Source organism: Zalophus californianus, chromosome 2, assembly GCF_009762305.2.
Source record: "Zalophus californianus isolate mZalCal1 chromosome 2, mZalCal1.pri.v2, whole genome shotgun sequence".
Lineage (NCBI taxonomy): Eukaryota > Metazoa > Chordata > Mammalia > Carnivora > Otariidae > Zalophus > Zalophus californianus.
Genome location: NC_045596.1, coordinates 76,611,988 through 76,631,168, shown reverse-complemented (window position 1 = coordinate 76,631,168; position 19,181 = coordinate 76,611,988). Strand labels below are relative to the sequence as shown.

At 37.2% G+C, this 19,181-nt stretch overlaps 1 protein-coding gene across 5 annotated transcripts in view; it reads right to left on the bottom strand.

Annotated features, from left to right (window-relative positions):
- GRID2 (glutamate ionotropic receptor delta type subunit 2) overlaps positions 1-19,181 on the bottom strand; it is a 1,431,476-nt gene that overhangs the window by 130,831 nt on the left and 1,281,464 nt on the right. For all 5 annotated transcript variants that reach the window (XM_027599851.1, XM_027599852.1, XM_027599850.1 and 2 more), the window contains exon 14: positions 16,083-16,249. In XM_027599851.1, the coding sequence (XP_027455652.1) occupies positions 16,083-16,249 (167 nt within the window). The remainder of the gene's footprint in view (positions 1-16,082; positions 16,250-19,181) is intronic.

The window sequence follows — 19,181 nt, the reverse complement described above, 5'->3', positions numbered from 1 at the left end:
CGGACGCTAGCGAGAGCATGAGAAGAGTAAACAGTAAGGAAGTCACAACCACGTGTTAGAGCAGCAGTTCTCCAAGTGTGGCGTCCAATCCGGCAGCATCCAGCCTCATCTAGAACTTGTTAGAAATGCAGATTACGTTCACATCATCAGCAACTCTCTGGGGCTGGGGCCTAGCGATCTGTATTTTAGCAGTCCTGCCAGGTGATGCTAATGGCCGCTCAAGTTTGAGAAGCACCAATGTAGAGTAAGCGACAGTATAGTTGAGTTCATGAATTCTTTTAAGAAATCGCTATCACAAAAAACAGAAAACAACAACAACAAAAAGAGAAATAGCTATCAAGCACCAACTCCGTGGCAAGGATTGCTCTAGATCTTGAGGATATAGAAATTGTGTAATTTACTGTCATTACTTATTGCTCACTTTTCCAGTCTCTTCTTTCCTAGTGGTTCTTCCTGTTTTTCCTCTAATATCAGTCCTTGATGCTGGGCTGTCTTTTCACTGCATATATTTTCCCTTGACTCCCCCCACCCCTTGTTGCTTTGTAATGATAAATCCTCCATCTGTATCTCTCTCCCCCAACTAACTCACTCTCCTGTCTCATACTTTCAACAGTTTTCAGATAATCCTCTTGACGTCACTACAAATTCAGTGCGTGCCAAGTTCCTGGTTACAATTTTCCAACTGAGTATTTGCTATCATCTCTCTTTCAGTTTTCCCCCTTTAATCACAGTGTATTGGTTCAGAGTGTGACCTCTGGAGTGAGGGTTGAAATCCCACTTTAGCCGTTTATTAACTGTAACTTTAGCAGTTTACTTAATAGCAGCTTTCTCTTGGGGTGTTGTGAGGATCAAAGGAGTTAGTCCATGGAAAACCTTTAGAGGAGTAACACAAATAAATGTGCAATAAATGATTGTATTATTATGGGTATTATTAATTCATTCTCCTTTGTTCCTTATATTCTCTAATACCTATTAATTCTTTCTTCAGATTTGTTGTAAGGGACATTATAGTCGACTCTTCAATGTCTCTTCCATCCCGTTGACAGTCTAAGCTGTAAGTGTATATTCTCGGGGGATCTGCTTAGTCCAGGGGTAAACACATGACCTACAATGAACTAATTAAGCTGAAGGGATAGATTTATATTCATGCTTGAGAGGAGAGAGTTCTCATTTTTTTCCCCTGAATGGAAACCGAGGAGCATGTCACCCCTGTTGCTGCTATAAGCATCCTCTGTCATAAGGCAGGTCAGTCTGAGGACAGTTCTATCTCACTCACCAAGGATGGATGGGTGGAGATGAGGAGGAACTTGGTCTTTGGTCAGAGTCCTTCAACCAGTGCACAAGTCTTTTATAACTAGTAGCTTCTACCCATCAAATTGTAATTCTTATTATTTTGTGTTCTCTCCTAAATTTCACATTTATATATTTAAGTTCCTGTCTAATAAAAATGTCAAGTTTACCAAACCCAAGGCCAAGGTCTTAATTCCCCTGGCTCATAACCTGCTTCTGGCACATGCTTGACCAACTCAGGTAATGGAACCAGCTACCAAACACTTATTTGTTCAGAAGAAAAAGTTATCTTGATTCCTCTGTTTACCTCACCCATCACATCCATATCATTTGCCAGTCCTATCAGTTTTATAGCTATTATAGACTGGAACCTGTCCCTTTTCAGCATCTTAATTATACCACCCTACACCTAGCCATTGTTGCCTCTCTCCTGGATGACCGCGCTAGCTTCCTAACTGATCTTCCTACATTTACTCTTGCTCACTGCCTCTGTTGCTCTCCATCTTTCTACCATATGTCTTTCTTTACCTTCACAGCTAGAGGTGATGAATACTCCTCTCTTTAAAACTTGGAACAGCTTGCTTTTGCTTTTTGGAAAAAAAATCTATACTTTTTTTATTATGCTTTTCTAGGTTCTACAACACATCTGGGCCTAACTCTTTAATTTCCTTTCCTACTATTCTCCTGTTTGTTTGGCCTGCCATGCTGGACTCCTTGCCATTCTTTAAATACTCCAAGCTGGTTTTCACTTAGAGCCTTTACATTTGTTGTTGCTTATACATAGAATACTCTTCCTTCACATTTTGCATTCAAGGTTGTAATCAAATGTTGCTTCCTCAGAAAAATCTTCTGTGACCCATCCCAACATCGATCTGTTTTTATTCTCTGTCCCAGTAATGTTTTCTTCATAGCATGTTTTTCAATGTGAAATTATCCTATTTGTTGTCTTATTTATTGTGTTTTCTTCTCCAACTCTCCAGCATAATGTAAGCTCCAGGAAAGAAATTACCTTGTCAATCTTGCTCACTATTTTTTTTTTTTTCTTAGAAAAACAAAATTGCACCAAGCACAAAGTAGTTGCTCAACAAATACCTGTTGATCAAACGAATAAACATGAGTCCTACTCTCTAATATGTTCCTTGCCTTATTAATCACAAGTGAGAATAGGATTCTTTCCCCTTCAAAATTTATTTAACAAGAATTTATTGAATACCTATTAAGTATGTATTACCTATTCATAGAAGATAAGAACAAGAGGAATAAGAGGTTTTGCTATTCTTTTCAAGCTAAGAATTTAGAACATATTTGAAATGCCAAGGTATAGACACAAGAAATGAATAAAAGTGACATACGTGGTACAGAGGAGATAAAATCAGAAACACAATGAAGGGTCTGATAAGAGCTGAATTTGCTAGGGAGGACTTATGCTGAGGATGGATTATGAGCTGGAACCCACAGAATGCATAAGATTTGAGTAGGTTTAGAAAGAAAGGAGTAACTGTGTTCTTAGGCACAATATGCTAAGATTCAATTAGGTTTGTGACTGTGGAATGGAAAGGAGGGGAAAACAAAAAAGGAACATTTGAAAGCAATTTGCCTCAACCTCTTCTTGCTTATGTCTATGCTCTTGCCATAAGCTATGTCCCTGGGTTTCATTATCTTCACGGAGAATGTGCCCAAGTCTATATCCATCGCTCTAGCCTTTTCCTCAAGTTTCCACCCTGCATTGTCATTTGTCTGTCATAGTCTCCACATTTCCCTATATGAATGCATCATCCTCTGGTGCCTCAAACTCAACATGTCAAGACAAAAGAGGTTCAAAATTAGTTCACTAGTACCACTGGTTTTACTCTCAAGCCAGCTTCCTTTCCTGGCTTCTCTTCTGTGATTTTCCCATTTCCGAGCCAGCAAAGCTAAGGATTTCATGTATGTTTGGTTCCCCTTGCCCCATCTCTGTGTCTAGTTAATGGCCAACATTACCTTTACAGTATCTCTCCCCTTCCTTCCATTTCCACTGCCTTCAGTCTACTTCAGGCATTTCACTTTTCCTAAAGGATTCCTTCACCCATTCATTCAATTAATACTTATCAAACATCTACTATGTGGTGGGCTTTCTTCTCGATGCTCTGAATAAAGCAGAGAAAAACCCCTGCCTTCTCAGTGTTTATATTATAGATATGGTAATGGCTTCCTAACTGGTAGCCTTCCTTCTAGTCAATTCCTCCTTTATTTCATTGCATACAGTCTTTCCAGACTGATCAAAAAGCATACTACTGATTATAACTAGTCTTTTTCAAATTCTTCAGTGATTCCCCATGTCCTAAACCCACACAGCTTGGCCTGATATTCAGGACCCCCAAGTTTTGCACTCTTCTATTTCATCAACCTTAATGAACTATTCACTGCCATTCTACTGATTATATTCTGGTTGGGAGGTAATTTGTTTGGCAGATTTCTGTGGTTGCTAAAGAAAAAAATAGAAAAGATGAAATTCACATTGGTAAAATTCATGTTGATTAGCCCAAAGAACATGAGAGTTTGCCTAGAAGGACCGTGCTTACTTTTATGGGGAGTGCTATAGATGTCTTGGTGAATTAATGGGAAAAAAGCCCCTGGAATAGAAAATTGATAAAAATCATAAGAACAAAAATATAACTATTGAGAATATTATTTTGGAAAAAGACAGAAAACCGATCAGAACAGAAAGCCTATCAAATTTTTGTCAGGTTGCTGGCTCCTCCCATCATATCTCCATGTCTGACCCTGGAACATTGGTTAAGAATATCATGAAGGCGCAATTGTTATATACACACTCTGAGGTCAGTTATATATAAAATAAAAATGTTGGATTTCAATTATTTTCAATAGTTGCTAACATTATTTCAAACATAAATCGCTTCATAAAATGACAGTTGTAAAATGGATTATTAAGAAAAAGAAAATGAATGTACACTTTGAGGTATAGCTATCCATCTCTTTTTGAAGTTGGTGCTAAAGCAGGAAATTATGTTCATTAAGACAAAAATCATTAATGCCTCTGTTAGACTTGTCATTCTGGGCTATATGAACTCATAAATGTCATTCCATATGGAAATTGTATATTTTTATCTTACCCATACTTTAGTTTTAGAAATAGCAGGTTCTATTTCATATTGGGAAGTATTTGACATGTGAATAGACAATCTGACCAAGTATAATGTTAGTTTTTTTTGAGCTGCTCAAAGAACTATGAAATGAGATAGATAAGAGGTGATTATGGATTCCACCAATTAAAAAGTCATGATGAATGAAAACCTCTATGAAGGGAGAATTGAAGTTTTGGTCCAGTACAGTCTTAAGCTGTTTGTAACAAAAGGAGATAAGAGAGGGAAAATAACTATAGTATCCTTCACAGCTCTCTGTTTTCAATACTTTTTTTTTTTTTTTTTTTTTTAGATTTTATTTGTTTGACAGAAAAGAGCACAAGCAGAGGAAGAGAGAAGGAGAAGCAGGCTCCCCGCCGAGCAAGGAGCCTGATGCGGGACTCGATCCCAAGACCCTGGGATCATGACCCGGGCCAAAGGCAGCCGCTTAACCGACTGAGCCACCCAGGCGTCCCTGTTTTCAATACTTTTATTGTTTCCTTCTGATCAGCTGATACAAGACAGCTTCAGTTTCAAATGGATCTGCCCCCTCATGGTAGAGGAGGACTTTCGCTGTTGGCATGCCGTTTATATCTCTGGAAATCACCCATAGGCATTTTAGTGTGCAGGAAGGTGGCTACCTGCACGGGCATGAAGACCGTTTGGATGCTTGTTATCCCGGGGCACGGTGGTGCACATGCTTAGAGCTCTGGTAGTAGGAACTCCGGTAGCATCGTGTTGGACAGCATGGGTTCAAACCTGGTCTGCTATTTATTAGCTTTATAACCTTGGAAAACTGAAAATATTTTCCTTGCCTCAGTTTCCTCCTCTGTAAAATGAGGGTAATTATAGTATTTACCTCATAAGTTTATTGTGAAGATTAAATGACTTAATATAGTTAGGGCATTTGGAACAGTACCTGGCACACAGTAAGTCTTCAGTGATTATTAACTATTATTTTAGGCTACAGTATAGTTTCTCTATAAGTTAGGGATAACACTATCCATTATTTGTGCTACTTTTTCTGTGTGTCCATAAAGTAATGACAGCTTTTAAACAGGTGTTCTAGTTATGTTTATGACCCTGTTAAACATTTTTGCTAACTAATACTCCTGCTTCTTTATATTAGACATAACTATGCTTCTGAAACATTTATTTTATTAGTAAATTCTAGGGATAAAAACTTGATTTTTTTTAACAAAGAGAATGGCAGAACAGGGTAGGGGTGTGAACCCTGGACTGGGAGCCTGGATTTGTGATCCCCAGGCCATGTTCTGACCTACGTTGTTTGTTTGTTGACCTAAGTTTCAACTCTGGGCAGGTGACCCAACTTGCCTTCTCAGTTTTTACATTTGTAAAATTAGGGAATTCATTTAAATGCATGCCGAAGTCACATTCCTGTCTCATCTTCTATGGTTGTTCCTTCTATCGACAAAATTATCATGCAAGCCCACATGCTTATTCCCATGGTGTTACTAGTCTTACAATATTTTAAGGGTCTATTAAAAAAAGAACCACATTTGCTGATTATCCTCAATCACATCGAACTTTCCCTTTAAAAAATATGTTGGGGCTAAGTCTGGTGAGTAAGATGAGTGTTTGAATAGAAAAATGTGATGTAAGTATAATAGAATTCTATAGTATTTCTGAGAGAGGCTTATAATTGACTCTCAGGCATGTGTGTGGGTGTGTGTACTTTGAAGTGCAATACACATTTGTAGCTTTAAGTTCTGAAATGTTTTGTTAAAAACTCAGCCTTTAGTCATACCTGCTTTATACCACCATAATAACTATGCTTTTTGTAAAACAACTGCTTTTTGAAAGAAATCATACTTACTAAAATCTAGAAACAGCCTAAATCTTATAAAATGACGAAAAGCTGATCCGACTTCTTGCCAAGCATCTTGGTCTAATGTCGTGGACTCATTATTCAGCTGAAATATTGCTCTGCACTTCGCACTAGTCATTTATCTTCCTTGTGCCTCAGTACTTTTTTCAGAAAAGTCTAATAAAGATGCTTGTTTATAAAAGGTACTCTTGTACCTTGGATGAAGTATTTCCCAAATGCTGTATGATGTAAGTACAAGGAAGACAGAATCTTGTTAACACTTCAAAATCTGCTCCATGGGATTGCATTGCCTGATGGTTGGGATTGTGTTCAGCATTGAGAATGCTGTCTGCTCCTTGAGAGTAAAGCCTGGCAATTTTCTTAAAATTTGGCTACTGCTTTACAAGATTAATGAAACTAATCTCAAATCGTATAGTGCCCACCTGAAGAATGCTTTTGAAATATTTACATATGGGAAATATCATCAATTGAACTTATGCCCCCATTTAATTAGGCCAAACACTGAAACAAATGTAAATTACTTAGGTTCTCCATTAGAAGCAGCAGTCGGGGTGATGGGTAAAATCCACAGAATATTAGGCACAAACATAGCTTCATGAGGATTCAGGAAACAGAAAAAATGACTGACTAATAAGCTACTTCATTTTTTCTCTTTTGTGAAAGTTCCCTAAATTCAAAATTCTAAATTTCTAAATTCAAAACAAATGTTTTAAAAGGGACTGCTCTGAAATAGGAATAGTATATTATTTTATAATAATTTTTTTTCCAGAGGCTAATCCTTATTTAATATATGTATATGATATGAGGAAAGAAAATAATTTCCTTTAACACTTTATAGGTTAAAATATGTTGTTATTTTAAATAAAGATATATGTACAAGCATATATATTATTATTTTATTCTACTCCAGGCTCTATTTGAAAGTGAATCTTCCATGTCTTCTTGCTTTTTTTTTGCAACTCCTGAAACATCTTTCTTTACTACTTTACATAAACACGACCATCTAAACTATCTTGTTTTCTTGATCCAGAAAAGAAAATGTGGATGTGATGAAACCTGTTGGTTTCAGTGGTGTGTGTGTGTGTGTGTGTGTGTGTGTGTGTGTGTGTATGTATTTTCTAAAATTTATTTACTTATTTATTTTTAAAATTATACCTGATGTGTGACAGAAGAATACCACTAGGGATATGTTAATGTAATTTGAGCAACTATAGAACAAAAGTCTGTAAGCTGAAAAGTCATTTGAAATAAATATCCCCTGGGTAGTGAATTACATTTTTTTAAAATTACATTTTTTAAAAATCATCATCACTTTTCTTTTTTTAAGATTTTATTTATTTATTTGTCAGAAAGAGAGGGAAAGAGAGACAGAGAGCAAGCACAAGCAGGGGGAACGGCAGGCAGAGGGAGAGGGAGAAGCGGGCTCCCTGCTGAGCAAGAAGCCTGATGTGGGGGTAAATCCCAGGACCTTGGGATCATGACCTGAGCCGAAGGCAGCCGCTTAACCGATGGAGCCACTCAGGCGTCCCTATCATCACTTTTCTAGAAATCATTTTCCAGTTGGTTTTTCCTGGAGGTGAAATTGAGCTGATGTAACACTTGCAATAAATGACCAAAAAGGAAAAATGAGAGTTGGAAGGAGAATGCAAGAGAAAGCTGTTGTGAGCACTTGAATATGGACATCCTTTCCCTTAAAGCTTCCTGGATCCTCTGAATGCCACCAAGTCTTCTCTATCCCTCTTCAAATGGTACCTTTTTCTAACCATTTCTCCTCAGTCTCATTGAGAATAGTCTCACTGCTTCACAGCTGGAATACTACAAGAGCCTTGTAATGGTTTTTCTCAATTAAGCTCTGTCTTGTTTCATCCAAAACCTTGGATTCCTCCAATGCTCTTGTGTCCAGATGTTCTCCTCAGAGCCTCACAAAGCTGGTGTGGGGTCCTGAGTGAGGACATAAGCCCCGGCCTGGGTTTGAGTCTTAGCTCCACTTGTCATTACTGTGTGACTTTGGTAAGATACTTAACTCCGAGTCTCAGTTTCCTCAAATTTATAAAATGCAGTGAATAAATGCCCACTTTACAGAGTTGTGGCAAGTACTACATGAAATATATCAAATGTTAAGCATAGTGGCTACCTAATAAATAGCATCTATCAGTACCCTGGTGTGTCACATTTAATTTTAGTTTCTCTACCTGGATTCACCCGCCAATATTCTCTTCAGCCAAATTGTTCCTTCTCATTGTCCCTTCAAAACATCATGACTTTTCATTTTGATGATTTCCTCATGTTCTCCTGAGTATCTTACCCAGACCTGTCCCCATGTCCAAATTCTATTTATCCTTGAACCTTTCTAGCTCAAGTCTACTAAAATCTTTCTATTCTACTCAGCAATGATTTCCTTTCTTCTAAATTTTTTCAGCATTTATTATCCATACCAGTTTAATGGGTAAGTTCATATTGCTTAATGTATACTCCTCCTCTCAGAGCCAAGGGACTGTATACATTTTTTATGTCTAATGGGAAAACAATTATTTAACTTCTGGTTAAAAGCATCTATGTGAGAGCTTCTTCCAGCTGACTGAGTGTAGAGGTTAAGCCAGTTGCTGGCTGATTTTGGAAAGGCTAACTGGTCAATCAGCTTTTTTTCTCTTCCTGAAGAGGGAACGAAGTGGTTGAAAAGTACTTCCTTCTTATTGGTGAATAAAAGGATTAAGGCTCTATGCTTTCAAGTTAAAGGAATCTTTCTGGATTTGAATCTCAGCTCTAATACTCAGTAGTTTTGTGAACTGGGACAAATTACCTCATCATGTCTCAGTTTCTGTGTCTATAAAATGAGGATAATAATAGTACTTTCCTTACAGACTGTTAAACGTAAGAACTCAAAATCTGGCACACAGTAAACATGATTTTTTTTTTTTTAAGATTTTATTTATTTATTTTTGAGAGAGTGAGGGGGGAGAGCACGCAGGAGAGAGCATGAGTGGGTGGGGGAGGGGCAGAGGGAGAAGCAGACTCCCCGCCAACCAGGGAGCCCCACTCAGGACTCGATCCCAGGGCCCTGAGATCATGACCTGAGTCAAAGGCAAATGCTCAACCAACTGAGCCATCCAGGTGCCCAATATAGTCTGTTTAATATGATTCTTATATGCTTTTAAAAGAAAGTTGAGGGAAGACAGGGTGCATGATGATGAGAAAACTGGACATGGAATTAGGACTCTTGAAATTTTTCCACTTTCATTGCTTTTTGTGATTCTAAGTAATCTACCCCTTTGGACTAGTTCCATCCTTGATAATAAAGGAAGTACTTATCATTCAATTTGTAAAAATTCTGAAAATCTGTGACTAAACTGAAATACCATTTATGCACCTGTACCAATATCATGAATCCAACAAAATCATTCTTCATTCAGTTTGAAATATGTCCTTGTTTTTGTGACTAGGTCGTTCATTCTTAAAGTTTAGGGATAGAAGTCAATAGGCAAAAAGGGACTTTTTAACTGAAGTATAAAATTAAACTCACGAATTAATTATTCCCTGATATCCACTAAGATTCAAGAACAGAGATGATATCATACTAAATGTTTAATAAATATTTTTTATCACATTTTTAGTTTTATGAGTAGTTACGATTCTAAAATTAACACTGGAGTTTATTTTACTAAAAGCATAATGATATCACTGAAAAATTCAGCTCTCTTCTACTCTTAAATGTTTTTAATGTAACAACTTTTGACTAAATAATTTTTGTATATGAAGAACTATTACAAGGCAAGGGCCACATAAACATTTGATGAACCGTGTTGGAGAATTCACTGAAAACATTACTCAACACACTAGAACTCTGATCTATCTGATGAGATTGTAGAAATTTACTTCTACTGCCAAGTTATCTAGGATTTACACAGACCAAGGAAACAAAATTCCTCTACCGAAATCTATGATTATATCTACTGGTCTTTAAAGTCATTCCTGCCTGTACAAGTGTAAAAGTGAACATATCCCTACAGCCCATGTTGTTGATGCCTAACCTAATGCTTGCCAAAGCTCAGGCCATCTACTCAGTGTATGCATTTGTAGTATAATAGTTGTGCACTAATATGCAAGTCTGCAATAAGTAAATGTACAACATTTCATATGATTGCTTTGGAGTGTCATTAAAGTATATAAGCATATAAGATACTGGGCAGATAGTAGATAATACATGTGGCTACTGTATCAGCATATAATATTTATTTTATATATTAATATTTATTACATATTTAAGTACTTTAATGTCTTGTAAGTTGTGGTATAGATATATAGTCACCTGAGAAATAATTAGTATTTACTACATAAAAATCACCCTGGGGGCACCTGGGTGGCTCAGTCAGTTAGGCATCTGACTCTTCATTTTGGCACAGGTCATGACCGCAGGGTTGTGAGATCAAGCCCTGCATCGGGCTCCGTGCTCAGCATGGAGTCTGCTTGAGATTCTCTCTCTACTTCTCCCTCTGCCCCTACTCCTATTCCTGCTCTCTCTAAATAAATAATCAAAACCTTTAATAAAAAAAACCCTGAATACTTTCATTTTCATTGAAAGTAATTATACTAGCAATCAGTGATCTAGTGTAATCAAAGGCCTAAGATAAATTGATGTATTAAAGTTATTTATAATTTGTATGGAACCAGAAAAGACCCTGAATAGCCAGAGGAATGTTGAAAAAGAAAAGCAAAGCTGGTGGCATCACAATTCCAGACTTCAAGCTCTATTACAAAGCTGTCATCATCAAGACAGTATGGTACTGGCACAAAAACAGACACATAGATCAATGGAACAGAACAGAGAGCCCAGAAATGGACCCTCAACTCTATGGTCAACTAATCTTTGACAAAGCAGGAAAGAATGTCCAATGGAAAAACGACAGTCTCTTCAACAAATGGTGTTGGGAAAATTGGACAGCCACATGCACAAGAATGAAACTGGACCATTTCCTTACACCACACACAAAAATAGACTCAGAATGGATGAAAGACCTAATGTGAGACAGAAATCCATCAAAATCCTTGAGGAGAACACAGGCAACAACCTCTTTGACCTCAGCTGCAGCAACTTCTTCCTAAACACATCACCAAAGGCAAGGGAAGCAAGGGCAAAAATGAACTATTGGGACTTCATCAAGATAAAAAGCTTTTGCACAGCAAAGGAAACAGTGAACAAAACCAAAAGACAACCGACAGAATGAGAGAAGATATTTGCAAATGACATATCAGATAAAGGGCTAGTATCCAAAATCTATAAAGAACTTATCAAACTCAACACCCAAAGAACAAATGATCCAATCAAGACACGGGCAGAAGACATGAACAGATATTTTCTCAAAGAAGACATCCAAATGGCCAACAGACACATGAAAAAGTGCTCAACATCGCTCGGCATCAGGGAAATCCCAATCAAAACCTCAATGAGATACCACCTCACACCAGTTAGAATGGCTAAAATTAACAAGTCAGGAAACGACAGATGTTGGTGAGGATGTGGAGAAAAGGGGAACCCTCCTACACTATTGGTGGGAATGCAAGCTGGTGCAGCCACTCTGGAAAACAGTATGGAGGTTCCTCAAAAAGTTGAAAACAGAGCTACCTTATGACCCAGCAATTGCTCTACTGGGTATTTACCCCAAAGATACAAATGTAGTGATCCAAAGGGGCAACTGCACCCCAATGTTTATAGCAGCAATGTCCACAATACCCAAACTATGGAAAGAGCCAAGATGTCCATCAACAGATGAATGAATAAAGAAGATGTGATATGTATATACAATGGACTATTATGCAGCCATCAAAAAAACACTGAAGTCTTGCCATTTGCAACAACATGCATAGAACTAGAGGGTATTATGCTAAGTGAAATAAGTCAATCAGAGAAAGACAAGTATCATATGATCTTACTGATATAAGGAATTTGAGAAACAAGACATAGGATCATAGGGGAAGGGAGGGAAAAATGAAACAAGATGAAAAGAGAGGGAAACAAACCATAAGAGACTCTTAATCTCAGGAAACAAACTGAGGGTTGCTGGAGTGGTGGGGGGGTGGGAGGGATGGGGTGGCTGGGTGATAGACATTGAGGAGGGTATGTGCTATGGTGAGCACTGTGAATTGTGCAAGACTGTTGAATCACAGATCTGTACCTCTGAAACAAATAATGCAATATATGTTAAGAAAAAAAAAAAAGAAGAAGATAGCAGGAGGGAAGAATGAAGGGGAGTAAATCGGAGGGGGAGACAAACCATGAGAGACAATGGACTCTGAAAAACAAACTGAGGGTTCTAGAGGGGAGGGGGGTGGGGGGATGGGTTAGCCTGGTGATGGGTATTAAAGAGGGCACGTTCTGCGTGGAGCACTGGGTGTTATGCACAAACAATGAATCATGGAACACTACATCAAAAACTAATGATGTAATGTATGGTGATTAACATAACAATAAAAATTTAAAGAAAAAAGTAAAAATAAATAAAATTAAAAAAACAAATAATACATTATATGTTAAAAAAAAGATAGTAGGAAGGGAAAAATGAAGGGGGGGAGTCGGAGGGGGAGATGAATGATGAAAGACTATGGACTCTGAGAAACAAACAGGGTTCTAGAGGGGAGGGGGGTGGGGGGATGGGTTTTCCAAGTGATGGGTATTAAGGAGGGCACGTATTGCATGGAGCACTGGGTGTTATAGGCAAACAATGAATCATGTAACACTACATCAAAAACTAATGATGTAACATATGGTGACTAACATAACATAATAAAATAAAATAAAAAAATAAAGTTATTTATAATAATTTCTAAGGTGTCCTACAATGATTAAAATTTATGGTTCTTTATAATTTTTAAATCAGTTAATAAAAAAGAGATCTCTTTTCCCTAATGGCCACAGCATAGGAAAATGAAAGTGGATATTTTCTGAATTCAGGGAGAGAGTTTGGATAATAGATTACTGTGGCACACGTATATAACGAGATGCGCTGCATATCAACAATTGCTAGAGCACATTTCTTTCCTGGATCTCCCTTCTTCCAGATGTCCAGGGAACCAGGATATAGATGTCATTATTAAGGAACTCTACAGAAAGGGACAATTTTAAATTGTCTATATCCATAATGCAAATAAAAGGAAAAATAGTGCTCAATGCTTAATATTATTTTTCAGCAGTTCACTGGAGTGGACTTTCTCAGAATTACAATCTCTCTTAGGTAAATCACCATAGGGATGATAAGAAATGGAACACTTAGTGTGATTTATTAACTATTTCTTTAATCGCTATTATGTCTGTATATTGATTTTATCAGCTTCTTTTGCATAAAAATCTAGAAATCGCGTCTGGAAACAAACAAAAATCTGTAGTGAAGAAAAACCCAATTAACCACAACTAAGGAATAAATAATCCTTTTTTTCAACAACATGGTTCATGTTCAGTATCCATTAGACTTTTCCACTGGTCTTTCTCCATAAACTTTGGCATCCCTTTCATTCTATTATGCCTTCCACCCTCACTTCTGAGTTAATGAAAACAATGGTGTGCCTCTTTGCCTAGAAATATATCCTCTATTCGTTCCTTCTTCCTCATTCTCCGTTGCCCAGTTCTGAATTCAGCCTTCCTTGTCTCATGCTTCCAGGTTTGCTCTAGTCTTCGTCAATCTTTATCTCGAAACTAGATTAACGCTTCCTTAAAAACTGTCTTCTTCATTTTACTCCTAGGCTCCAGAATGGACAATAAGTTTCAAGGCTGCTTGTGGCCTACAATATGACTTCCAAACTTCAAATTTCCTTTCAAATTAACTTGCCACCCTTGTTGCTCTTCAACATATTCTGCTTTCTCCTACTTCTATCCTGTTGTCTTCATTGTTTCTCTAAGAATTATCTATTTTTTCCTTTCGGTCTAACTACTCTCTACTAATCCTTCAAGGTCAAATTCAGGGCTCACCTTCTCTGGAGAGCTTTCATTCATGTTTCCTTTGATTAACTCTTTATTCCATATAGTATTCAATTCTTTTAATATCTCAATTACACAATTTAAGGCAATATAAATAAGCCATACTGATATTGTACATATATGAATGTCAGCACACATTTATAGAAATATCTGTATTGTTCATTGTTTCACGTGCGTGGGCCATGTATCTCCCACTAGACTGCAAGTGTCTTCCAGGTAAATTCTCTATGGCATAACTGATTTTCCAGTTTGTTTCCCTTAGAATCCACCCATCAATAAGTGTGTTTTTAATTGATTAATCATTATTTACACCTTAATATTTTACTTCCCAATTTATGCTTATTTCATTTTTGTCAGTTTTAGATTTTTCTAGAGCCCTAAGGGACCACTGGTAGATTGTATTATTGTTCAGAATTATTTACTCTCTTCTTCCCTTTATGTGAAGTACAGTTCCTAACCCCATCGATTTGGGCTTGACCATGAGACTCTTTTGTTAGTGGTTTGTAAGCAGATGTGACATATGCCACATCCATGCAAGAAGCGCAGGAAATACTGCAGGTTTCTGGCATCCCCTTCTGCAACTTCTCATTGCCATGAAAACAGCTTGTCTCAGATAGGGCCGCTTTTCCAGCCTGGCCCTGGAATGAGAAGCGGCCCAGGAAGACGTGCAGGTGACCTGCAGCTTGCAGCACAATTCCGCCAAATCACAGCCCTACGTTTCACGAAAGCAAAAAAGTCACTGATGCTTTGGGGTTGTTTGCTACACAGAAGGGCTGACTAATATAAGACCTTGGGGTTAATCTAACTTCCACTTTGTAGATAAAGAGAGAGGCCTAGATTTTTTTTTTTGTTAGCTAACGGAAGAGTTTTAACATAAATTCCAGACTGCTGACTTAGGTTTTTGTTCTTTGTTTGTTTTTGTTTTTGTTTTGCTTAACACAAAATATCTGGCTTTTTGCTATCCTAAAATTTGGAGGAATGCAACTCAAATAGTTTGAAATTTGGGGCCTTAGTGTTACCTGGTACTGCCCTCTAGGTCTGGCATTGGCTTTTAGAAAATAGCTAGAAAAATATCTAGAAAATAAACAACATGCACTATCAGTGTCAAGTGAAATATAGGCCTACCTGAAAGATCCTACTCTCCCTTAGGCCCACACTTGTTTGGTAGTAGATAGAATGAAATGCAGTGATCTTAGGGAGTGCCTCGCAGGCCCATGCCTTTCATATACATTGTTCATCTGAAGTATACATTTCAAAATCTTTTTTCTTAAAAAACTTATATAAGAAAATTCTAATGTGGGGATAGGTATAATTTCTTAATAAAACCATCCCCTTAATTCCATGACAAAGTCTCATGTACTTTGATGCCGCATGAGGGACTCTAAAATTCTTATCCTTTTCTTTTGCAAAATTCAGATGGAAACATTCCTGTCATTATGTGCCTCAGTACATCAGAACTTTGACTTGGTCCTGAAGTTTATTTTATGCTTTGGTGTTCTTGAAAGGAACTAATTTTGTCAACTCTATGATATTTAAAATTCAGAAAGTAAACTGCTAATTAGGTTCTAAAGAAATTATTAACATACTACTTCCTTTTGTGTATCAACTTTTGTGTAAGGAGTAAAAACCAGTTCTATGCAGCAATATTTTTCCCTTTTTATGGAAAAATAATAGTACATGCTTTAGGAAATGCATGTCTTATTAAATAACATTTATAACTACCTTTTATTGTTGTTGTTTACTATGCTTTTCCAAACAAAGAAAACAAAATGTAATAAAACTACATGTGTAACCAAGTGGATTTTCTTTTTCTGTTTTTTTGTCTCTCTTTACTTGGAGCACACAAAAACCTTACCTTTGTGAAAAAACATCCCTGTAAGGACTTCCATGTTGCAGTGCAATTCCATATCCCCGATCAGCAACCGTGTTCCCGATGGTATAAAATGAACAATCTGGGTCATTGATAGCCACATATTCCAATACGGCTGCATCCCATACAAAAGCATAATTTCCATATTTTACCTGTAAAAAATGGAGAACACAAGAAGAAAATAGGATTTGAGTTTGGAATTTTAAGTTATACAGATAGGATAAAACATACTACGTTTGTGTCTATTTAATTGGATAAAACATCATAGGACTTATCTTTTTAAATACCTATTCTGAATGAGATTTTGGCTTTTGGTTAATTTACAGCTCTGTTCTCCTGGAAAGGTGATAAAGTTAGAATGTTAAGTATGTTTCCAGGCAACATAGCTTATGGTAAAATGGCCCTTGAGTAGTAAATGTCACTGGCCTGGGAGAACAATAAATGTACGAAAAGAAGCCATGTCTTTGAGCTTCTCTGAGTGCAGTCATTCCTATAATTGGAGCTTTCTCTTTGGGGACCTGGAAGTTACACTTTTGAAGTTGTTACAAGTGATACTAGCTCCTTTAGGTCACTAGGCTTCTAAGCCAGGTAGGCTTTTGTACCCACCCCATATAAGGTATGATCTCCTTGCATGTGACCTATGTTCCAAATGAATGCTGCAAGTCCAAGTCACACTGAAGAAAAATAATCAACACTACCCTGCTGGCAAGATGTATTTCCTAATTTATGTTATTCTAAGGTAATCTGTTGCCAAGTGTGGTCTATGGAAATTTTGCAGCTGGACTTAGATGAAACCCCTTTGGTGGGCATTGCAATGAGGAACAAATAATTATACAATCTTGTCTATCATTATTTAGGGAACATAACTTTGTTCTGAGTTGTTTACCTTTTAGTGATTATCTTTTATTTATAAGTGTGACTTCTTCTCCCCGAAATTACAAATGTATCAAAAATAAAACACAATCTTAATAAAATTAATTTAAAAAATGTTATACAGGAGCGCATAGGTGGCTCAGTCAGTTGAGCGCCCAATTCTTGGTTTTGGCTCAGGTTGTGATCTCATGGATCATAAGTTTCAGGCCTGCATGGGGCTCCCTGATCAGCGGGAAGTCTGCTTGAGGATTCTCTCCCTCTGCCCCTCCCCCCACTCACGTGTGCACCTGCTCTCTCCCTCTCAAATTAATAAACCTTTAAAAAATATTACATATAAATATAGAATTTAATGATTCATAAAAATAAACAGAACTAATAATTAAATCAAATATTCAGTTAGTTAGCTAGTTTATTTATTTATTTATTTGTGGGGAAATTAATTTCCTGGTAAATCTGATGAGGGGAAAGAGAAAAATTCCTTTTCAGAGAGTTCATTGTTTGTGTATAGAAATGCCACTGATTTTTGTATGCTGATTTTGTATTCTGCAACTTTACTGAGTCCATTCATTAGTTCCAACAGGCTTTTTTTATGTTTAGTCTTTAAGATTTTCTAACATATGATCTTATCATCTGTAAATAGAGATAATTTGACTTCTTCCTTTCTGATGTGGTTATTTTTATTTCTTTTTCCTGTCTAATTGCTCTGGCTGGGACTTCCAGTACTATGTTGAATGGAAGTGGTGAGAATGAGCATCTTTGTCTTGTACCTTCATAGTACTGGAGTCAAGTCTTCAGGGGATAGGCTGCTTTCAGGAATGCAGACAGGACAACAGTTGGTTGACCAAGCACTGAGATATAGCCCTGTCTCTTAAATGCATTCTTTTTTCAATTTTTAATTTTTTTATTTTTTTAAGGGGGGGCAGGGAGGTGTAGAAGGAGAGAGAGAGAAAGAGAGAGAGAGAGAGAATCTTAAGCAGGCTCCATGCCCAGTGTGGAGCCCGATGTGGGGCTTGATTTCAAGGCCCTGAGATCATGACCTGAGCTGAAATCAAGAGTTGCCACCCAGGTGTGCCTCTTGAAAGCATTCTTATTCAGTCTTAGACTCTGCCAGAATTTCACAACTAGGATCCCAAAGTTCTCACAAAGGTATTTTGTGCATGGATGGCTGCCAAATTGTTGTTTCTATGAGAGGACCTCCTATTCCCTCATGCTGCTGATTCTACTTCCTCTAACTATCAGTATTTATATGTAAAATTTTTTATCAACATGTATACCTCATGTATGCATGGGAGATACCCTGGGAAAAATGAGTAACTCAAAGAGGTGGCTTTAGAATTCAGGATTAAAAGCCATCTAATTTGGAAAGTGGGGAGGGGAAGTAGGCCTCTTAGGGGAGAGTAAATCATATTATGAAAGATGAATGGCCTTTGGTAGACTACATGAGAGGTGTGATGTTTTGTGACAAAGTTTGTCTGGATGTGGTGCTCACTTCTAGTCTCTTCTCCTGTGATGAGAGTCATTCCCTGTTGATGACACTCCCAGGGAGGGCATTTATGACACTTGAGTTCCTTTTAAAGGATTTATGTTTAGGTAAACAAGGGTTGTTTAGAGAAAGCTTCTTCTTGCATTTGCTGTTTTTCAAGTGCTTTCAGCTCAAAATCATCAATATTCCAAAGTAGCATATTTTGGGGTGGCATATTCTGTTACCCTTAATCACCAACTTTCATACTTACTTTTAGCCTCCTGGGTATAAACCTTTAGTAACAGAGAGATAGCAGTGACCCTGAAGCCTCCTCTAAAAACCTACTTTGATTTTTGCTATTCTCTTCTTTCAAACAGCCACTATGGCCTCCTGGATCCCCTTGGACTTCTTTATAACACTCAAGGGACTTCCCCAGTTGGGGACCTATTGCTTTGCTGTTAGAAAAGTGTTCTAGCATTGCTGTTACAGCTTTGTGAACCATAAAGCTCTATTTAAATGTATATTAGCATTATCATTGCCATTATATACATGTTTCTAATAATTCTAATGTTACAAAGCATTATGAATTCATTTTTAAAAGGAGAACCATTAAAAGACTATGATTATAGCCTGTAGCAATACCAATGAAATGTTGCATAGTAACCCAAACTATTTAGCTTTTAAAAAAATCCCTGCTTTTTTTTTTTTTTTTCCCAACTACTAAAACATACAATCATTGTCCTTTGGGT